At 42.3% G+C, this 18595-nt stretch overlaps 1 protein-coding gene across 1 annotated transcript in view; it reads left to right on the top strand.

Annotated features, from left to right (window-relative positions):
* The window catches only part of PKD1L1 (polycystin 1 like 1, transient receptor potential channel interacting), a 446216-nt gene that overhangs the window by 178091 nt on the left and 249530 nt on the right, over positions 1-18595 (top strand). Inside the window, exons 24-25 of the mRNA XM_029587088.1 lie at positions 10650-11024; positions 13564-13692. Coding sequence (XP_029442948.1) covers positions 10650-11024; positions 13564-13692 — 504 coding nt within the window. The remainder of the gene's footprint in view (positions 1-10649; positions 11025-13563; positions 13693-18595) is intronic.

Genomic DNA, 18595 nt, shown 5'->3' with positions numbered 1-18595 from the left:
TGGAAAAACTTCCTTGCCTCCAAAATGAGGAGATAGTGACTGATAGAAAAAACAAGTGAAGGTCAAAACTCCTCTGTATCGAATCACTAACAGGACTATCCCTTGGAGGAGTGATAGAACTCTGCCAGAATGTTCTCTACCCTTGATGTTATCTTACACAGGGATACCTAAATCCTCAGTGATCTGTTCCCATGAGGGTCTCACAAGGGAAATATTCAAAACTGGACTAAAGAGCAAAAAGTAATCTGAAGTAGGTAGATTAAAAGTCTGAGCTACAACAGAGAAAAAGAAACAGTCATCCTAGAATAATTTAGCAAAAGTAAACAACAGGAGACAGAGAGCTTCTGCCATCAGGAAATCAAAACTAAAATCCATGCTCCTTAAATGGTGCCTGGTAGTGATAAATAGCTAGAGCATACCATCTGCAGATCCCACATAGGAGAGTAAAACCCAAACCTCTCTTTTTATTAAATAGCTCTGAACCTCCCTAGCTAGGTAGTGCACACCTTCTGGTGTAAGGAAACCAGAGTTTCCTTACATTAGGATAGAGCTGGGGAAGAGAGTGACTTCCAGGATATAATTGTCCTGGAGTAGGTAGCCCAAGGGCTGGTGGTGCACGAGAACCCCTTGAGTGTGGGGTGGGACCTGCAGGGGCCTTATCCTCAAGGGAAAAGGCTTGAGGCTGTGGAGTGGAAAGCTTGCGATTCCTCCTCCTGAGGAACTGGCTGGGAAGAGGACTGGAAGGAGAAGTGATTTTTTTTTTTCCCCCTGAGGAAGAGAAAGCCTGGGCGAGGAGATAAAATTGTGTCCTGAGATGAGGGTAGCCCCAAGGAGAAAGGAGGTATGGAGGACACTTAGGAATCTTGCATGTTGTTCAAGTGAGAGGCCCAGGGCGAGGGAAGAGAGGTTTCTGAGGTGACAAGATGGTGAGTAACCTTCAGGGTTGGAGGTGAGCAACCAGAGGGGTCTTAGGGATATACAATCTATGTCTCAGAAGTTATAGAGAGGAACCAGGAAATAATGGGAATTGAAAAAATCTAATTTCTGTTCAAGTGTGGACTGGGAGTATGGAGCCTTAATCCTTGGGGCATCAGAGAATTGTAATATAGGGTACATGGCTAATTCTGACTGTATATCCTATGAACTCTGATTATTCAGTACTGATGGCTAACGTACATAGTTGTTGGCCGGGAAAATCCAGGAAAAGTAAAGTTGGAAGTTTTGGTTAAGCCTGTGAATGGAGTGACCTTGTTTTTAGGAACCTTCATTTATACCAGCACTGATCGAGAAATAGGGGGTCAGGTTCATGGAGGGGAGAACAAGAGATGTCCTCCCTGACCAGCCAGAGGAAATAAAATGTATTCTGTCCCTCTGCTTCCTGCCAGTTTCATTTCATCATCTGCTTGACCCCAAACTGCTAACCCCCCCAAAAATAATAAATTAGAGAAACTGACCTTCACCATATGAGGACAGATCCTCGCGACATTTTATGAGCCTAGTGACTCCCCAGCTGTTTTCTTCTAGTCCTTTTGTACTTCCAGCTCAATCAGAATCAAGGCTGACTTCTGGCACCATCAGCCTTTACTGGAACTACCTGAGTTATTTTACCTCTATTTTTATATCCCTTTCCCTCACATAGGGGTCTGTTCAATAAAGGTTTTATTCCATTTTGTGTCTGTGGGAAGAATGTGTAGTTCGTAGGCTCATAGGCCTGCCATTGTGGCGATGAGCCTCGACCAGGGGGGTAATGCAAACCCAGTCCCTTTGGAGGGTGGGATTATGCTTCCTGTTTTTGGCCACTGGCATGACCCATGGCTATATCTTCCCTGCTCCCATGAACAGAGTCTATGGATGCTGTGCCCGCAGTATCCCCAGCCCTGGGCAGCTCAGAGTGCAAAGGAATTCAACCCTTGATCCCAAATGGTAGTTTTAAAAAAGAAATGGAATGACATGGTGGAAAAAATGAAGGGCATCTTATTTTTTAAGAAAGACCTGGACCACTGTAAAAAACCTAAAAATGTGCATTTTACTTGCAGATATTTAAGGGTATTTCTTTTGGACAATTATGGAGAAGATAAAAAAAAAAGAAGTTATAGTATGCTATGAAGGTTGTTTTCTTAAATATTTCTGATTAAGTGGTTCTTTAAGAATTCAGATTAAAATAAATATTGTCTATAATTTTCAGGGTAAGACGTTAGTGTTTCTTGTCATTAAAGCCCAATTCACTAAACCTTGTTTTTTTCACCCGTGAACACAGAATGGGAGAAAAGCCTTAGTAAGTTAGACTCTAACAGCCCGACCTAGGCATCTAGGTTTTGGGAATAAAAAATCCTGGCTGCTTCTGAGTGCCCAATTTTGGATGCCTTGAATCGCAAGGCACCTATATGTAGGCACCATGAAAGGGGGAAGGGCCAAAGACAGGGCCAGCGTGGGGGAGTGAAGTTAGGCGGTTAGCCCTGCTTTTCAGCACTGGGTACCTAACTTAGCCAAATTAATTTAGGGTAATCCTAAACTTGGCATAACTTTAGTCACCTAATTGTAAAGTGCCTGAAGTGAAACTAAGGTGCCTATAATCAGTAAAAATGTTAGGTGCCCATATTCACTGAATATAGGTATCTAGCTTTACTTTCTAACTTATTATTATTATTATTATTTAATTTTTTATATACCGAAGTTTCATGAGAACATATCACATTGGTTTACAATAGTTAACAAATATTCGTTTAATAATATTTGTATTTCCAAAATTAAAAGGAGAAAAGAAAATACAGAGTTTCATAATAAACTACTAAAACAAATAAAATAGTAAAATAAAAAACAAAATGTAAACAGTTAAAGAGGCAGAACAGTAAGAGCAGAGATAAAATAATTAATTAAGTGCTTATAATAAAGGGGAGTATAATCCTTAAGTTAAAGCTCTTGGAAGGCTTGATTGAATAGCCATGTTTTAATACCCTTTTTAAATATTTTAATGTCAGATTCCATCCTTAGTTCCTGGGGTAGAGAGTTCCACAGTTGGGGCCCAGCGATGGAAATAGCCCTTTCTCTGACATTATTTAAATGAGCAATTTTTGGAGAAGGTATGGGTAGCATCCCTTTACCTGCTGATCTTGTAATTCTTGATGGGATATGAAAATGTGATGTTGAGATTAACCATTCTATCTTTTGCCTCTGTCGAGGTGCTCAGCGCTCTTTCGAATATCAGGCTCTAAATTAACAGGGAGACAATTTTGCCACCTTCCATCGAAGGATAAAACCCCTTGTCCTTTTTTGTTTCTGAATTGAGGGGTGGATTTTGCCATTATGCTAGATACAGTTGTTATTCTCTGCCTTTATCCTTTACCTTGTTTTTTTTGTCTTTAGAAAACAGTAGGAATCTTTTATCCCATGTCTAGAATAGATGAACTTCTTTGGAAGGTTTTGGTAAAATATCATCAATATTGATTTGGTGGGTATCTCGGAATCGGATAGCAGCAGCCCCTGTTATGAAATATTCTGGTCCTCGGCAAGAATCAGACTCAAATTAATTATCAGGGAAGCTATTCTCCAGCCTGAGCCCCTATGAGATGCTACTATTATACAATGCACCTTGAGAGCTCTGCACAATCACTAATCTGTTTTACGTTGCTGAGGAGAAGGTGATTAATAGGGAAAACCTGAGAGGAGAAACATATTTCTCTAAGATATATATTGATGCCTCCGATCATGCAGACTGGCTCACAGCTGATACGGATAAAACAAAGGGGTCAATTTTAAAAGCGTTGCTCCCCCAAAAATGCCCAAGTACCTGTGTCGCGCATGAGCAACGCAGATTTAAAAATAACAATGCAAATTACACAAATATGTATCCACGTGCATGTGAAAAATATCGGGGTGGAAAAGGGGCATGGCATGGGCATTCCAGGGTGGGGACAACACTTGCACTCATATTTTAAAACCAAAAACTACAGTGCGCATAGCCTCGATATCTGCATAACTTTACTGCTGCTCCTGGTGAGGAGCAGGTCTGTAGATCTTGAGTTTTAGGACTTATAGGACAAGATGAAGGGTCCAGATCAACTGGGGGGCGTGCAGGATGAAGAACGAGAAGGATCTGAAAGACCTCGATATTAACTGAACAAACTGGTAGACTCATTAGAAAACTGAGAATGTGCCTCGCAAGAGTATATTTTAAAATCCGCCTACATACATGCGTAAAAGCTGACAAAGTCGAATGGAAGTCACACGTGCTAGCTTTCTGCGAGTTATCTCTTAAAATTAGGAGCATACTTATGTGCAATTGGTGTATTTTAAAACATGAACGTGCAAGTATGCACACAATTTAAAATTCCAGCATATCTTTGCTCGCACGCCGATACGTGTATGTATGGGTACATGCGCGCTTATTTTAAAATTATCGTCACAGCTTTTGGTTAAAAAGTAACAATTTCATATGCCATTTCTGTTGTGCGTTCCATCCGCGGTTGGCCCATGGGCAGCCCTGCTCACCTCGAGCACGCCTCGGCAGATTCCAACTCAGCTTCTCCTGCTATAGCAGCTAGCCGGTGCCGACCCCGGCGTTCCATGTCGGCGTCTCCAGGACCTTCCACCTCCTGGGCCGGCCTGCCAGCCTCACGCTGAGGCTCGGCATCCTCCCTGGCCGGGCCCACGCCCCTAGGCGCAAACACGTGGGACTCACGGCCTCTTAAAGGGCCCACGGCAGGAAACTGCTCTGCAGCGCTGGATGATGACATCACACGAGTCTAGTATTTAAGGAATTATGAAAATGTCGACTTCCTTGCCTTGGCAAACAGGTCGTCACACATTGCGTGAGCTAGTTGCCACCCTCGTTCCTGCTCCTGCGTTCCTGTTCTTGTTCCAGTGTTCCTGTGCCTGTTCAAGTGTTCCTGTGTCTGTTCCTGTGTTCCTGTGCTTGTTCCAGTGTTCCTGCATCTGTTCGTGTGTTCCTGTGCTTGTTCCAGTGTTAATGAGTTTGCTCCTGCATTCCCGTGGTCCTTCCTGTGTTCCAGCACCTGATCCTGTGTTCCTTCGTTCCCGAGTTCCTCTCTACGTTCTGCAACCCAGATTGTACCCTCTTGGACTGATATTCAGTTCTGACCTCGGCTCGCCTTTGACTACGCTCCAACTGATACCTGGAACTGACCTCTGCTTGCCTCTGACCACGCTTGGACCAATACCTGGAACTGACCTCTGCTTGTCTCTGACCACACTTGGACTGATACCTGGAATTGACCTCTGCTTGTCTCTGACCACACTTGGACTGATACCTGGAACTGACCTCTGCTTGCCTCTGACCACGCTTGGACTGATACCTGGAACTGACCCTTGCTTTGGCTGACCATTCTCGGACGGATACCCTGGCTTTGACTCTTGCGCTCCATTCGGACACTCTCTTGGCTCCTCCTGTGACCACCAGGTCCACCTGCCTTGTCGCTGTCAGCAGCCTCCATCGAGCTAGACCACTAGGCACTGCCTACCCTGCCCGGAGGACCTTCAGCTCCTGCTTCGTACCTGTGGTCCCCGGTACTCTCTGTTCCGGTCTAGCTCGCCTGTTCACCGCCACCCGAGCACCACTGCTATTTGTGGGCACACCTCTCTGCCATCTCTCCGGGAGACCCTCAGAGGCCCACCTAAGTCCCTGCGGCCCGGGAATCCAAGGGCTCAACCCGCGGAGCCCCCAGGTCATTATTGGTGAAGCTCCAGCTAGTCTCTGGCTCCTTGTGTGCTCCTCCTCCTGGTGGCAGGTGCCCTCTGGGTTCCCTCAGAGGGCCGTAACAATCCTGCGCCAGGCCAAGGGTCCACCTCCAGCGCAACAATTTCTTGACCAGAGCTATTATAATAAAAGGCTGTTGGCACAACTCAGAGGGTGTCATTTTCCATGAAAGGGCTATCAGATTTAAAAAAAAGAGTATTACAACAGAAGCCCTGTAATCACTTTGCACATGAAGGTGTAATTATGAAAATGTTGACTATCTAAAAAAAAAAACCCAAGCTGTCGGTGTGCACCAGTGGGAACTTGCTTGGTGTTACTAACTTCATGACATTCACCAGGTGACATCACAGCAGCTCTACCTATGTGACATCAGAAGTCCTATTCCTAGTACTATCATTAAATTATTGGAATCAATTGCGAGTACCTTGTTAAATAACTCCAAAGTCATAAACACGGCCAATAAAAGATACATTTTCAAAGAGGTGTGAGCTTAAATATCAGCACATACACATGTAAACAACATATACTGTACTTGTGTAAATACTATTTTATGAACCTCAAAATACACATACAAGTAAGGGCATGTGATTACATTTCTGTATGTAAATTAGGGGTGGGCCAAGGGTATTCCAGGGCAGGGCCAACATTTACACGAGTAAGTTGCTATTTTATAAGCAATTGATACATGTAAATTTGGCAGCTTACTCATGAATATTTATACCTGCCCTGTAACTGGGTGGGGGGTCTGGTTGAAATGGGAGGAGTTGAGACTGATGAGCCAGGAGGATCTTGATGACCTGCAGATGGACTGGACGAACTGGTAAAACTGGTAATTTCATTGCTGCACACGTTAGAACATCTCTCAACTTACACTCATAAAAGCCAACTTACGGAGTAAATATATGTAAATTATGCATGTAAAACCTCCACGCATACATTTTTAAAGTTAGATGTAAAAAAATGCAAGTAAAGCAGTTGCATTCTATTTAACCAGATAAATTCCGATTTATCTTTATTTAACAATCAAACGAAATCTATACTCCCTGCCTCCCACACCAGGAACCTAGGAATTATCATTGATAAAGAGCTTTCATTCAAGAACCACATATCAAACAAAACTAAAGAAGGATTTCACAGACTACTAACCCTAAGACATCTAAAACCATTCCTCAATCCTTATGACTTCAGAACTGTCTTACAGCTACTCATATTCTCTACCATCGATTATTACTGCAATTCCCGACTGATTGGAATACCATATTCAAACCTCAAACCTCTCTAGATTTTGCAGAATTCAGCAGCCAGAATTCTGACTGGAACAAAGAGAAATTGATCACATAACACCCACATTGATGTCACTACTCTGGCTTCCAATTAAAGCACGTATTGAACACAAATCCATGACCATCATACATAAAATCCTAAACAATGAAAACAAGGACTAAATGACTTAAACATAACCCCCAGATTCCCCAAAGAAACCTATGCTCAAACAACTCAGGTCATTTAAATATCCCCCCACATCAGAGATGCTCATCTGACAACAACCTGAGAAAGAGCTTTCTCCATCGCCTCCCTTAACATTTGGAATTCCCTCCCAAAAGATCTGAGAACCCAACATAGCCTCAAAACCTTCAAAAAAGACCTAAAAACTTGGCTGTTTCGCAAGGTCTACACTGACATTCATACCTCTGATCATCCTAACACCCATTCGAACCTTCAACCATAACCACAAAATACCTTGTCTCCAACCATCACCAAACAAGCCCTGCATCTGTTCTAGACTGATACAGTTTAACTTCTGTTTTATATACATCCTGTTATACCTTTTCACAATTGTTAAGAAAAATTACAACTTGAATCTTGTAAAACATTATGATGGCTTCACCGAATGACAGTATATAAAACTCAACAAATAAATAAATAAATAAATAAATATATACCGTTTTTTATACCAGAGTAACCAAAATGTTTACATGGTAAACGTACATAATCTTATGACAAACATAGCTAAGAATTAAAATAAGGGTACATCCACAAGATAAAAGAAGACATAAGTTAAAATAACTAAAACATGATAATTAAAAAATACAATCTATATAAACAAAAATGTAAAAGTTCGTTTGTTCAAAATCTTAAATCTCCAAAAGTTCTTCACCGATTGCTTTGAAATTTTGACACAACGTTGCATTCGAATACGTGCGTGTTTTTATATACCTATATTATATAGATGTCGCACCTGTGACAGGTAAAAACATGCTTTTTGGGAAAAACAGCGCCATCTGTTGGACGTAAAAGCAACACACGCTATCTACAATATAAAAGGCCTCTGACCGACAGACTGCAAATGCGCAGTAGTGAGCAGCTCTACCGCGCATGTGCGGACCATAGAGCTCTGCGCTACGTGCTGGGTGTCACAGAAGGGAGGAGAAAAGGGCAGACGAGTCGCCGCTCTGAGAAACGGCTCAGCCCGTTCCTCCGCCGCTGGGGAAGGGGGAGGGAGTAGAGACTGCCGGACAGTTACACACAGGAGGAGGAAAGGGTAAAAGAGTCGGTGAGCCAGTCCGTCCACCGCCGGGGAAGGGGAGGAGGGAGTTGAGACGGCCAGAGCAGAGCTAATGTGCATTGGAAATTAAACCAGACTGAGCCACGGCAATGCGTGGCCAGGTACAGCTAGTAAGTAAATAAAATAGTAGAGGGGAGCACAAATTAAATAGAGTCCTCAATATGGAAAGTGCATTTAAAAAGGTAAGTTTTATACTCTTTTTAAATTCATTCTTGTTGTTTAGGTTTCTTATGTGGTCTGGAATAGTATTCCAAAGTTGAGGGCCAGCTACAGAAAAGGCGCGTCACCTCCTGATGTCAAGTCGGGCAGTTTTTATAGTTCGTATTTGTAGTAGATTTTATGTGCTGATCGTAGGCTTTTAGAAGGACAGTAAATGCGTAGTTGAGAACTGAGCCAAATTGAGGTATCATCATTTAACAAACTGTAGATTGTAAGGAGAATTTTGTATTTTATTCATATTCTATTGGTAACCAATGTAATGAATAGAGTATGGGTGAGATATGGTCTCTTCATGATGTACCTGTAAGGATGTGAGCTGCCACATTCTGGATTAGTTGCAATGGGCATAATGTGTTATGGTATAAGCTGAGATAGAGCGCATTACAGTAATCGAGATTGCTGAAGATTAGAGATTGCAAAATAATTCTGAAGTCATCTGGATGTAGTAGAGGTCGTAGATGTTTTATCAAGTGTAACTTGTAAAAGGAATTTTTTACTGTGAGTGATATGTGTTGAGTAATGGATAGACTAGAATCGATTATGATTCCAAGATTACAGGCCTTAGAGATGATAGGTAGAGATGTGCCATTAAGGTCTAAATGGGCAGGTGGGCTACAGTTGGATGATGGGATAGAAGATAGATGGATTATTTCAGTTTCTAAGTATTGAGTTTCAGATGATTATGCAACAACCAAATTTTTATGGTATTGATATATAAGGAAACTAGAGATAGAATGTTGGACCAAGACTTTGAAAAAGAATGAAGAATTGAATGTCATCTTGAAAGCGGCAGTTATCTGGACAAATTCCTATTTATCCGGCTAAGCAGTGACCCTTATCTGGAGAAATTCTGACTTATCTGTATAAGTAAAAACAAAACTGATACTTATCTGGATAAATCTTAAAATGCTATCTGACTTAGGCCTGGATTCTCTAAGGTCACAGACCTTAGAGAATCCGGCGGTAACAGGGGGCGGGGAGAGGGGGTGGTGGTGGTGGTGAAGCGGAGAGCAGTACTGCGATAGCCGGCAGCGATCGCACCTCCGTGTGGTAGCACATACGATAGCGGTAGAGAATGCCCCCCTTAGCTAGATAAGTAGCATTTAAGACTTATTTGGCTAAGTAGTGGCTTTGCTGCTACTTAGCCAGGTTAATTGGAACTTGTCTGGATAAGTGCTGCTACTTAGCCAGATAAATTGGAATTTATGTGGATAAGTGCAATATGTATTTGAACATTTTTTTACATGTATGCACATAAATGCACGGTGCATTTATGTATATTTTAATAGTCTGTGTATAAAATATAGGCGTGGAACTTTGTGCGTCCATATACATGCATAGATTGGGGTGCACATGCATGTTTCAAAATTATTCTCCCTATGAGAAAAGGGGTCATTTGCATGAATTTTCTTTACACATATACGTCCTAACCCACCATTTAATATAATGGATTTGACTGAAAGAGCTTGGAATTTATGTTGGGTTTATCTGCTCTCTATTCAGAGTGCAGATCTAGCACTCGCTCTGCCAGTGGATGCTCGCAGTGGAACTTTAGAGATTTTGGGCCATGTAAGCTCTGGAATACAGAGCCAATAAAAATACCTCTTTAAAGAAAGTTGATTTCGTAAAAGGTGTCAGGGACTATAAAATGAGCTATCCACTCCTGCTAGGGTACAGGGAAAGCTCCCTTTGGGTCCAAGATGTTTAAGTATTGCTTTAAATTAGATCCACACTACCTCTAAGAATTTCCCATTCAGGACCTTGTTTCCAGTTGTACCAAGACAACTGAGCCCCCAGCACAAGCCACATATTTTTACCTGGAGATTAATCATAGCTCTCATGATCAGATTTCATGGTCCCTTATGCCGTGGGTAAAATGCCTTTTTCCACCCTGCCAGGTTCTCAAAGAAACATTTTTTTGTTAGGTGACTATGGTCTGTGTGTTCCCAGGGATCCTTATCTTTATGGCCATTGTGACTCTACAGTAAATACCATCAAAAGTGAGAAACTTAAAACTTCACCTCCATTATAATATAGCGGGACTTCAATGGGGAAATCACCGTATATGATGAATTTAGTATTTTATTTTGTTGATCTGCCTCAGATGTTGACCTATCTGGCATGTGTAATTATTTTCAACTATCTCTGCAGTTCCCTTTTGCAGAGCCTTTGATTTGATGGGACCTTCGAGCTTGTTTGGCGTGGCTTTTTCATCTTCTACAACTACGACTACCTTGACTGCTGTAACCACCAGTACCAAAAATATAGACCCTCGTTTCACAGCAGAACCAATCAGCACTCCTAGTAACAAGAGTTCCATCCTTAAAATTGATTCTACCAGTATTAGCAGCACTGTGGCAACAACTGCAGCAAGCACTGCAACCCCGGCTACTACCGTAGCTGTGATGGAATTGCCTTACCAAGTGCCAGGTTTTTTAGAAGAAGGGTCATCGGGTGAGAAGTCTTCCAGGAGTCGGAGGTCTTCAACAGGTCGCTTACAAAGAAGCTTCTCTTCTGATCCATCAGGTAATGATGTTAGCATTAGCTTGACAAATGTCTTCATTTTTACAGTACCCAAAGCTCTCATATATGCGCCATAAAATAACGTTTGTGCTTTTAATAAAGCCGGGGTGCTGTAACTGTATTATCAATAATATAATTCAAGGTTAATTTTCAAAATCATTCAGAGCAACTAACAGCTGGCCAAACTTTGGCTGGTGAAGTTGAGGTTTATTTTGGCTAAATCTTCCTGACTAGATTTTCAGCTGAAAATCAGCTTAAATGTAGCCAGCTAGCATTGAAAATCAATGTTAGCTGGCTAAATCTATCCCCTCCCCCCTGTGATCCCCTGGTTTGTGGTGGTTGTGCAGAGTCAGGAAGGTGGATCACAGGGAAGGGGGGACAGGCATGCAATAACGCCCTAATGCACACGATAAGGCCCCATCGCAGCTTGATGAATGACCCGGTTAGCCAGCTAAATTTAGCTGCTCGGCTGAGCCAATTTTGAAAGATTTTGATCTAGTCGGCTAGATCCTTTTGGAAATTGACTTCTTGGTGTAATTTCTTAGTTGACGATACTAATTTTAAACAGCTGTATTGCAGCATCTAAATCAGTGGCTGTCAACCCACTTCTCACGTACATCCTAGCCAGTTTGGTTATCAGGATATCTACTATGAATATGCATGAGCTATATCTGTATGTGATAGTATCTAGAGATGTGAATCGTGTCCTCGATCGTGTTAACGATCGATTTCGGCTGGGAGGGGGAGGGAATCGTATTGTTGCCGTTTGGGTGTTTGAAGTATCGTGAAAATCGTGAAAATCGTGAGCCAGCACACTAAAACCCCCTAAAACCCACCCCCGACCCTTTAAATTAAATCCCCCACCCTCCCGAACCCCCCCCAAATGCCTTAAATTATCTGGGGGTCCAGCGGGGGTCCGGAACGGCAGCGGTCCGGAACGGCCTCCTGCAATTGAATTGTGTTGTCTTCAGCCGGCGCCATTTTTCAAAATGGCGGCGGCCATAGACCAACACGATTCGACTGCAGGAGGTCGTTCCGGACCCCCGCTGGACTTTTGGCAAGTCTTGTGGGGGTCAGGAGGCCCCCCCAAGCTGGCCAAAAGTCCCTGGGGGTCCAGCGGGGGTCCGGAAAACGATCTCCTGCCGCAAATCGTTTTCCGTACGGAAAATGGCGCCGGCAGGAGATCGACTGCAGGAGGTCATTCAGCGGCGGTCCAGAACCGCTGAACGACCTCCTGCAGTCGATCTCCTGCTGGCATCGTTTTCCGTACGGAAAACGATTCACGGCAGGAGATCGTTTTCCGGACCCCCGCTGGACCCCCAGGGACTTTTGGCCAGCTTGGGGGGGGCCTCCTGACCCCCACAAGACTTGCCAAAAGTCCAGCGGGGGTCCGGAACGACCTCCTGCAGTCGAATCGTGTTGGTCTATGGCCGCCGCCATTTTGAAAAATGGCACCGGCTGAAGACAACACAATTCAATTGCAGGAGGCCGTTCCGGACTGCTGCCGTTCCGGACCGCCGCTGGACCCCCAGGTAATTTAAGGCATTTGGGGGGGGTTCGGGAGGGTGGGGGATTTAATTTAAAAGGTCGGGGGTGGGTTTTAGGGGGTTTTAGTGTGCCGGTTTTCCTGCCCTCCCCCTTCCCCCGATTTACGATTTTTTGACGATAAATCGGGGGAATTGGTATTGTATCGTGGCCCTAAAGATTTTTGACGATTTAAAATATACCGGACGATATTTTAAATCGTCAAAAAACGATTCACATCCCTAATAGCACATGCAAATCTCTCATGCACGGTCATTACAGATGCCCTGAAAACCCGACTGGTTAGGGAGTACTCAGGGAACAGGCTGGGAACCATTGATCTGGATTCCTCAGAATTTCAGCATTCCTGTTTCTTGATTTATTAAGCCCTCTTTTGGTCTTAGTCATAAGTCTCCTTCTAGTCTTGTATTTTTCTTCTTTCAGTGTTTGCATTTGGTTACAGTAAATGTATACACTTTAGTTATAGCTTGGCAGTCATGTCTTGACTGTTTCCTGTATTAATGCCTTGGATGCTTCGAAAGCTCATGTAGATTTTGGAGCAGAGTATTATTCTTTGTGTGAAATAACTATGAATAAGATTTCCTAAGCAATATGTTCAAATTTCTCACACAGCCTGTGGATTTCAACTTGTGGGATGTGGCCATAAACAACCTAGAATTTGATGGGTCCATTCTAGGGAGGGACTTCTGCTTTGGTCATGTATTAGTCCAATAGGGACAGTTGTGCATTAATTACCTATGGCTTTATTTCCAAGTACTTAAATTTCTCTACCAGACTTACTGAACTATAATGGACCATAATGTTAGGCCTTATTTCCTCATGCCTGCTTGAAAACATGCAATAAATGTGAGTCCATTTGTGGAATGAGGTAATAGAGAAAGGCAGTGTTGGCATTATCTTTTGAATTCTTTTGACATGGATTGTTACTAGTTCTTGGTGGTCACCTTTCTCTTCTGTAAGCAGAACAGCTTTTTATTTCCTGCTTCTTGTCTTTCAGTCTCTGGGAATTCTCCTGAAGCCCTGATGTCTGGTTCAAACAGCTCTTCCAACAGCAGTTCTGAGACTTTCAGAGGCTTTCTGCCAGTTTCTGCTGTTTCTGAAGGGGATATAGGAAGTTCTCGACCAGGTAAAATGCTGCCTTTTTTACCCTTCCACTGGTTTAAGAATTTATATGATCTATAATGTGGTTCCCAAACATGTTTTGTCTCAGATTCATCTCAGGAAGTAAAGAAAAAAAATCCATACAGTGTAACCCTAAGTGGTTCTTAGGTTTACACACAGTGTAACCCAAAGTGGTTCTTTTGTTCTCAAGGTCCCCAAAGAGGTTTGACTTTCAAGATAATAAAAATATAAACATGCAAATTATCCAGGATATGCAAATGTATTATTGTTATTTATTACTTGGATTTATTAACTGTCTTTTAAAACAAAATTCACTCAAGGCAGTTTACAGCATATTAGAATAGCAGCATATACACAAATAGTCTTTGCAGTTATCTTGAACATTAGATCTGCCTGAGGTCTTCTAAGACCAAAGTTGAAATCCACTGCTCTAGTTTTAAGACTACAGATGTAAAACCATCAGACAATTCCATAGTCACAAGGAAATGCAGGGATGGACAGAGACTGTTACGCGCTCGGCTACGACAGACCCGCAGCTCGGCCCCCTCACCTCTCTCAAAGCAATCCAGTGCCTGGTCCCTCGTCTCTGGCGGCTGTAGGCTGCTGGCTCCATCCTCAGACCGCACATGGTGCCTCCGGCTCTGTTACAGCTCCTGGTGCTCCGCGTCGGGCCTCTCTGTGTGGACCACGGAGAGATGCCGTTCCAACCAGTGCCGCGCCCCTCCCTAGGCACATGCACACGCACAGCTAACCTTAAGTAAGGCCCACAGCAGGAATCGAGCCACGGCCCGGCTGATGACGTCAGCAGAGCCTGGGCTCTGCTTCTTCAGATTGCCTTTCCAATAGGTCCCCTCTCTAGTCGAGTACTCATTGCTTCATCTGTTCCTGATTCCTGATCTTGAGTGTCTTCGTTCCCATTTCTTGTTCCTGTGTTCCTGTTCCTTTATCTCTCCTTTGGATTGCTGACCTGGTTTGACCTCTACTTAGCCTGATTACTCCATTGCCTCTCTCCAGCCCCGACCTCTACATTGCCTGACTACTCCATTGCCTCTCTCCAGCCCTGGATCTCTGCTTCATCTGACCATCCATTTGATTCTCTCCTCATCAGACCTCAGCCTTGCTTTCCACCACTTCCAGATTGCCGCCAGCTTTGAATCCAGCTTGCTCAACGATGCCTCTTCAGCGCTTGTCCTGGACATGGCTTATTCAGGCTTCAGCCTGCTCTTGCTCGGGTGACCCCTGTCAGACTGTGTTCCTATTGGCGCCCGGGTCTCCGGGAGTTGTAAAGGCTTGGTGTGGCTGGAGGGGAGGCCGAGTAGGAGAGCATTACAGTAATCGATCTTGGAGAGGATGATAGATTGAAGTACTGTGCGAAAATCTGAGAAGTGCAGGAGGGGTCTGAGTTTTCTGATGGTTTGTAGTTTAAAATAGCAGTCACTTAAGATAGCTTTGATTTGGGGTTTGAAAGAGAGTTGACTATCAAGAAGAACACCAAGGTTGCGGATGTGTGTGTGGAAGGTGATGGAGGAGTAGGATGGAGGAGGGGAAGGGAAGGGTAGTTTTGTAGAAATGATAAGGAGTTCAGTCTTTTGGGGGTTGAGAGCAAGGTGCATGTCAGTGAGGAGTTTGTTGATGGCGGTAAGGCATGATTCCCAGTTTTGGAGGGCTGAGTTAAGAGAGTCAGAGAAAGGGAAGAGGATTTGCACATCATCTGCGTAGATGAAGTGTTTGATGCCAAGAGTAGTGAGGAGGGTGGTGAGAGGAAGCATGTAAATGTTAAATAAGGTAGAGGAGAGAGAGGAGCCCTGGGGAACGCCCTGATCCAGTTTAATGGCATCAGATTCATTGTTGTCTAGGAGAACTGTAAATTGGCGATTTTGTAGATATGATTTAAGCCAGGATAGTGCAACTCCAGTGATACCGATACTGTTTAGGATGTTAAGGAGGATGGTGTGGTTAACAGTATTGAAAGCTGCAGAGATGTCTAACATAGCAAGGAGGTAGGAGGTACCAGAGTCAGTTCCCTTGATAATGGTGTCAGTAAGAGAGAGGAGTAAAGTTTCGGTGCTCAGGTGCTTTCGAAAGCCATGTTGTGTAGGGGGTAGAATGTTGTGTTGTTCAATGTAGTCAGAAAGGCGAGAGTTAACAAGCTTTTCTAGGGTTTTAGTGAGGAGGGGAAGGTTGGAAATGGGTCTGAAATTAGAGAGGGTGGTGGGGTCAAGATTGGGTTTTTTAAGGATAGGTTTAACTACTGCATGCTTGAGTGGGTTGGGAACAATGCCTTGTTCTCGTGAGCAGTTCAGTAAGACAGAAAGGGGTTTGGAAAAAGTTTTCGGAATGGAAAGAAGTTTAGAGGGGATGGTTTCAGCGGGATGAGAGGATGGTTTCATTTTTTTTTAGGATGTTTTCTATTTCCAGGGTGGAGGATGATTCAAAGGTAGACAAGGTAGATGGGAATGAGTTGAGGAGGGGTAGGTTCAGATTATTGGGGTTAGGGGAGAAGTGTGCGGTGAGGGAGGAGACTTTGTTTTTAAAGAAAAGAGCCAGTTCTTTGCAGCGGTTCTTAGAGGTGGGGATTTGGGTATGTGTTGAGAAAGAGTTGGTAAGGTTTGTGATCAATGAAAAGAGGGCTCTGGGGTTGTGTTGGAAACCATGTATTTTTTTGGAATAGTATTCTCGTTTAGTGACAAGAATGGTGTTTCTGTATTCATGCATAAGTTGGTAGTAGGTTGTCTTGTGTGCTGGGGAGGGGAGTTTGCGCCAGCATCGTTCGGCCTTTCTAAGGCGGGACTTGAGGTTTCTAAGTTCAGGTGAGAACCAAGGTTTTTTATTTGGATGGGCTGCTTTGATAGTTTTTGTCATAATGGGGCAGAGAGTATTGGCAATGTTTAGGGTAAGGTTGTTCCAGGAGGAAAAGGCATTGTCCGGAGATGAGATGTCGAGTGTGTATAGTGTGAAACTGGCCAGCTTTTTAAAATTACGCAGAAGACCCTTTGGACTTTCTTATTAACGCCAAATATTCAAAATCTGTGTTCATCCCATCAAGCTCATATATCTCATTAAAGAGGTAAATTGAATAACACAATAACTTTGTTTTATTATTGTTATTCATAAATTAGAACAATAACATTAATCTTGGAATATTATATATTTTTAATATAAATGAAAGGTTTTCACAAGATAGGTTGTGTCGTGAAACATTTTATTATGTATATATTTAAGGAAACATACATAAATTGTCGAAATACATTTCGTTCGTTTAACCTTTAACCTCTGGTTTGCTAGTAGACTGAATTACTGTGTCCCGAAATTATGTTTGTCTAAAAAGTGTGTCACCAACATGAAAAGTTTGGAAAGCTCTGGCTTATAGTCTGCTCCCTCCAGTTAGCAGACTCGGTGTGGACTACATTAAGTAGCATTAAAACACATTTTAATTTGCATTTACACACATTAAAACATATCATAAGAACAGCACATCTATCTGAAGTCAGAGACAGAGCAATTTCAGTGGCAGGGCCTAAATATGGAATTTGCTATCAGATGAGCTTAGACTCCAAAAAGATATCAAAATGTTAAAAAAAAACAAAACCTTTAAAAGACTTATGAAAATTAAACACTAGTTAGTAAGTAGCACATTGAAAACAAATGTGGAAATCTCTCTCTGATCAGCTTAGACCTCAGACTGACGTAAAGGAGTTCAGAAAGCAGTTAAAATCAGCGTTGTTCAGGGAAGCTTTTAATTTATGATTTATTTATTGATTTATTTATTTATTTGTTTGTTTGTTTGTTTTATATACCGTCAATCTGTAGACAATCTAGATGGTGTACAATAAATAAATACAAAATTCAAAATGCATTGCATAAGTTATATAAAATTCATTTAAAACAAGTGCAAAACAATTAAACTAAATTCATTAAAATATAATTAAAGAAAAAACTAAGAATATTTATGCTTAAAACATAAGAGTACAGACAATTTAAAGCTATCATAGGGGATACAAAAAATTTAAGCTAAAATTTGGTAAAATATGGACAAAATAATAACAGTTTTTAAGGCAATACATTAAAACAAAGGAAAAGAATTGTTTAAGAGGAAAATGCATCTGACTGCTAGAATACTGCTTAGTCCGTTGCTTTAAAATTTCCACATTTGTTTTCAATGTGCTACTTACTAACTTCATGGAATGCTCCCTAGTCCTTGTATTATCTGAAAAAATAAATAACTAATTCACATTTACCTGTTCAAGTCCTTTCATGATTTTATAGACCTCAGCCATCTTTTCTCCAAGATGAATAGCCCTAATCTCTTTAGTCATTCCTCATAGAGGAGCTGTTCCATCCTATTTATCATTTTGGTTGCCCTTCTCTGTACCATCTCCAGTGCAACTACATTTTTTTTGAGATATGGTGACCATAGGTATAGTCTTACCTAGATTTATCATTTTGCTCTAAATATATTGCAAGTGATAAAAAAAAAAAGGGGGCATGGTTAAAGTAATTTTCCAGGTACTGCATGAGAAAGAGAGAGAGAGAGAGACTCTTTATAAGAGACTCATATATAGAAAACTATTTATACCACTGTAAGGGGCCATTCTGAACTCAGGGTCTTGGGGTGAGGTTTTGGTGGAAGGCTAGGTTTTGGGGAGCAGTTTTACATGCACAATCAGAGGTATGAATAGCACAGTAGACAGCAGTGAAGATTTTATGTGATTTGGAGTGATGAAAGCTACACAAAGATAAGATTTCTACATTGTACTCTCAACTTAGCTTGATGGGATGGCAGCTAAGTCGAGAGTACATTGAACAAATCTCATTTTTTTATACCTTTCATCACTCCAAAATCACATAAAATCTTTAATGATGGTAACTGCTGTTCGTACCTCTGATTCTGCAGGTAAAACTGTCCC

Source organism: Rhinatrema bivittatum, chromosome 2 (assembly GCF_901001135.1).
Source record: "Rhinatrema bivittatum chromosome 2, aRhiBiv1.1, whole genome shotgun sequence".
Taxonomy (NCBI): Eukaryota; Metazoa; Chordata; class Amphibia; order Gymnophiona; family Rhinatrematidae; genus Rhinatrema; species Rhinatrema bivittatum.
Note: the sequence above shows the minus strand (reverse complement) of the source record. Positions and strands in the feature narration are given on the sequence as shown.